This window comes from Merops nubicus, unplaced genomic scaffold, assembly GCF_000691845.1.
Source record: "Merops nubicus isolate BGI_N331 unplaced genomic scaffold, ASM69184v1 Scaffold52417, whole genome shotgun sequence".
In the NCBI taxonomy this organism is placed as follows: Eukaryota; Metazoa; Chordata; class Aves; order Coraciiformes; family Meropidae; genus Merops; species Merops nubicus.
In genome coordinates, this window is record NW_008622020.1 from 1 (window position 1) to 2,386 (window position 2,386).

The window sequence follows — 2,386 nt, forward strand, 5'->3', positions numbered from 1 at the left end:
TGACTGCTCTGTAGTTTCCTGGATCCTGACTGCATAAAATGGCTTCTGTGAATATCTGAACACCTTAGTCTGGTTCATAGGGAATGCACCACAACAAATTAGTTCATATCCATTTATTTGACAGTGCTGAAAATGACTAAGATAACCGTGGTGGCCATTGCTCCCAGGTCAGTAGCTGGAATGAGATGACGTGTTAACAAGGCACAATTCATTGTGGAAACTCATTTCACTCGTAGATCCAGTCATGTGCACAAGACTTGTAGTCGATGAGCTCCGCAGGTTTGAACCACAGGTTGATCTCCTTCTCTGCACTTTCCACCGAGTCACTGCCATGAATGATGTTTCTGTGGAAGAAGACGCATGCATTGCTGCAGATAAAAAATACACCTCCAGCAACCTAGCAGCTCTCCAGATAGAACACTCTGGATGAAGCACCTAGAGCTGCAAGACTATCTCAGCTACAGTATTCAAACACCCACCCCGCCAGTAAGAGCTACAGAAGCCTAGCAGGGTGACTAGGGCTACCTCATGGGCTACCTCACGGGCTACCTCACTACCCCAGTACTTTGCTCATCTTACATGGAGCTCTGACGAACAGATGTATTTCAAAAAAAAAGTCAGTTTTGTACCAAGCCATTTTCTTAAGTAGCTGTTATGGATTGTGACCTGCAAATAAAATACCATCAGAGTAGGATATCGACCAACAATTTTGACTTTAGCTAGAATAAGACCACCAACACTGAGATTTTAATCTCAACTGTTAACAAACTGAGCACAAACCTTCCTACTTGAATGCAGAAGTCACCACGGATGGTACCAGGCTTAGAGTCTGCAGGGTTTGTTTCCCCTAGCATTACTCTCCCAGTTTTAACCACGTTGAGTCCTTCCCATACCTGAAGGAAAAAAAGACAAGTCCTATTAATCTATGATTATACAAAATACCAAAGATTTAATCTTTTCCAGTATCATACTTTGCAAGAAAACAAAGGCTCCACCACTAACCTAATCTAGGCTAGACTATCTCTTGGGCCTTCAGAGAAGACTAGGAAAAAAAATGCAAACTGAAATTGGTTATAGAAAGGACTACTGGCACTGTCACTGCAGCGAAGGAGATATTTCACCGAGCCCTGTACAAGGCCAGCTTCAAACCCTTCCTGTTGTGATAGGGTTAGGACAGCCTGATGACCTAACCAAGACCATTCTGACCATTCTATGGGTTGCAGGCACTCCCAGCTAGGAACGTAGTCAAAACAGGAGGAGATGCATTTACATATTTTCAGGAGGAGTGCAAAATAGAATGACACAGAAAACGGGTTTCTGTGGGAGAGCCCTGACCCTTTTTTGCCCAAAAAAAACCCCCTTGGTATGGAAAACTGACTTTCAGGAATTTTGCTTAATCTATACCAAGCATCCTAATAAGCATTTTATACATGCACACTTTCTTTCTTGTTAATAAATAGCAGCTTACTTGATTGTGTTATTTTTAGTTTTCTTTTGCTGCTATCAGTACTGGGTAGCTTGCAAAAGTGTTTCTGTAACAGATCTTGACATTTTAAAGTCATTTAGAGAGCAAGACAAATACATTCAAGGAATTAGCCCTTAAGTAAAGTCGTTCACTCACCATGGCCACGACAGGTCCAGAGTTCATGTATTTAACCAAACCAGCGTAGAATGGTCGGTCTTTGAGGTCAATGTAATGTTGTTTGAGAAGGTCTACAGAGGCCTTTAAAAAAACAGGTATAACATTGAATACCACACCACAAGAGATGTTACCAGCCATTAATGTTCTCAACAGCTGCTGCAGTGCTATTATGGGTTTCAGTGGAAGTGCCTAATGTAAAATTCGGGGAGTGCAGGACACTGTTTTGCTTTGCAGTAGTGTCAGTGTCACGAGTCGTCAAAATTACTTCTTTGTATTACAGTAATCTTCAACAATAGGCAGAGTACAAGATGGCTTCATGATGTTACCTGATACGAACTTTAGGTCAAGGTCATTTCAGCTCTTTCAGTTAGGTTGCATTAAGCCATCAGAGCAAATTATGTTTCTGTAGGAAATGAGACCAAACGTTTGTGCCCGACAGAAAGCTTGGCCTGATGTGTGATCCCCTACTTCCAGCTGTTGGGCAAATCCAGTATCAGATTCACATTCTGATGCGGCAAAAGCCGCATGAGAAGATGCAGGTCTTGGAAGAGCCTACTCTGACAGGTCAGGGGACAGCGTTTCGGCCGGAGCCGGCGCAGGGGCCGGTTCTCCGGGAGCGGAGACTTGCCTGCAGGAACTTCATGGCCACCAGCCGGAATCCCTTCTGCTCGAACCGCTTGATGATCTCTCCCACCAGCCCCCGCTGGACGCCGTCGGGCTTGATGGCGATGAAGGTGCGCTCGG

General features: G+C 44.2%; 1 protein-coding gene across 1 annotated transcript; it reads right to left on the reverse strand.

Annotated features, from left to right (window-relative positions):
* Positions 1–98: 98 nt before the first annotated feature.
* Positions 99–2,379, reverse strand: LOC103777084 (nucleoside diphosphate kinase). Its single transcript, XM_008944622.1, has 4 exons — positions 2,271–2,379; positions 1,622–1,723; positions 781–893; positions 99–344 (listed from the first exon to the last, which is right to left on the reverse strand). The coding sequence occupies exons 1-4, from the start codon at positions 2,283–2,285 to the stop codon at positions 227–229; spliced, it is 348 nt and encodes a 115-aa protein (XP_008942870.1). The 5' UTR covers positions 2,286–2,379; the 3' UTR covers positions 99–226.
* Between the last annotated feature and the right edge of the window lie 7 nt (positions 2,380–2,386).

Excerpts from the sequence above, each read along its gene's own strand:
- LOC103777084 (XM_008944622.1), bottom strand. Across the intron at positions 894-1,621 it reads CTGGACCTGTCGTGGCCATG|GTATGGGAAGGACTCAACGT; the intron begins GTGAGTGAACGA and ends TTTTTCCTTCAG. Across the intron at positions 345-780 it reads TTCTGCATTCAAGTAGGAAG|AAACATCATTCATGGCAGTG; the intron begins GTTTGTGCTCAG and ends CTTCTTCCACAG.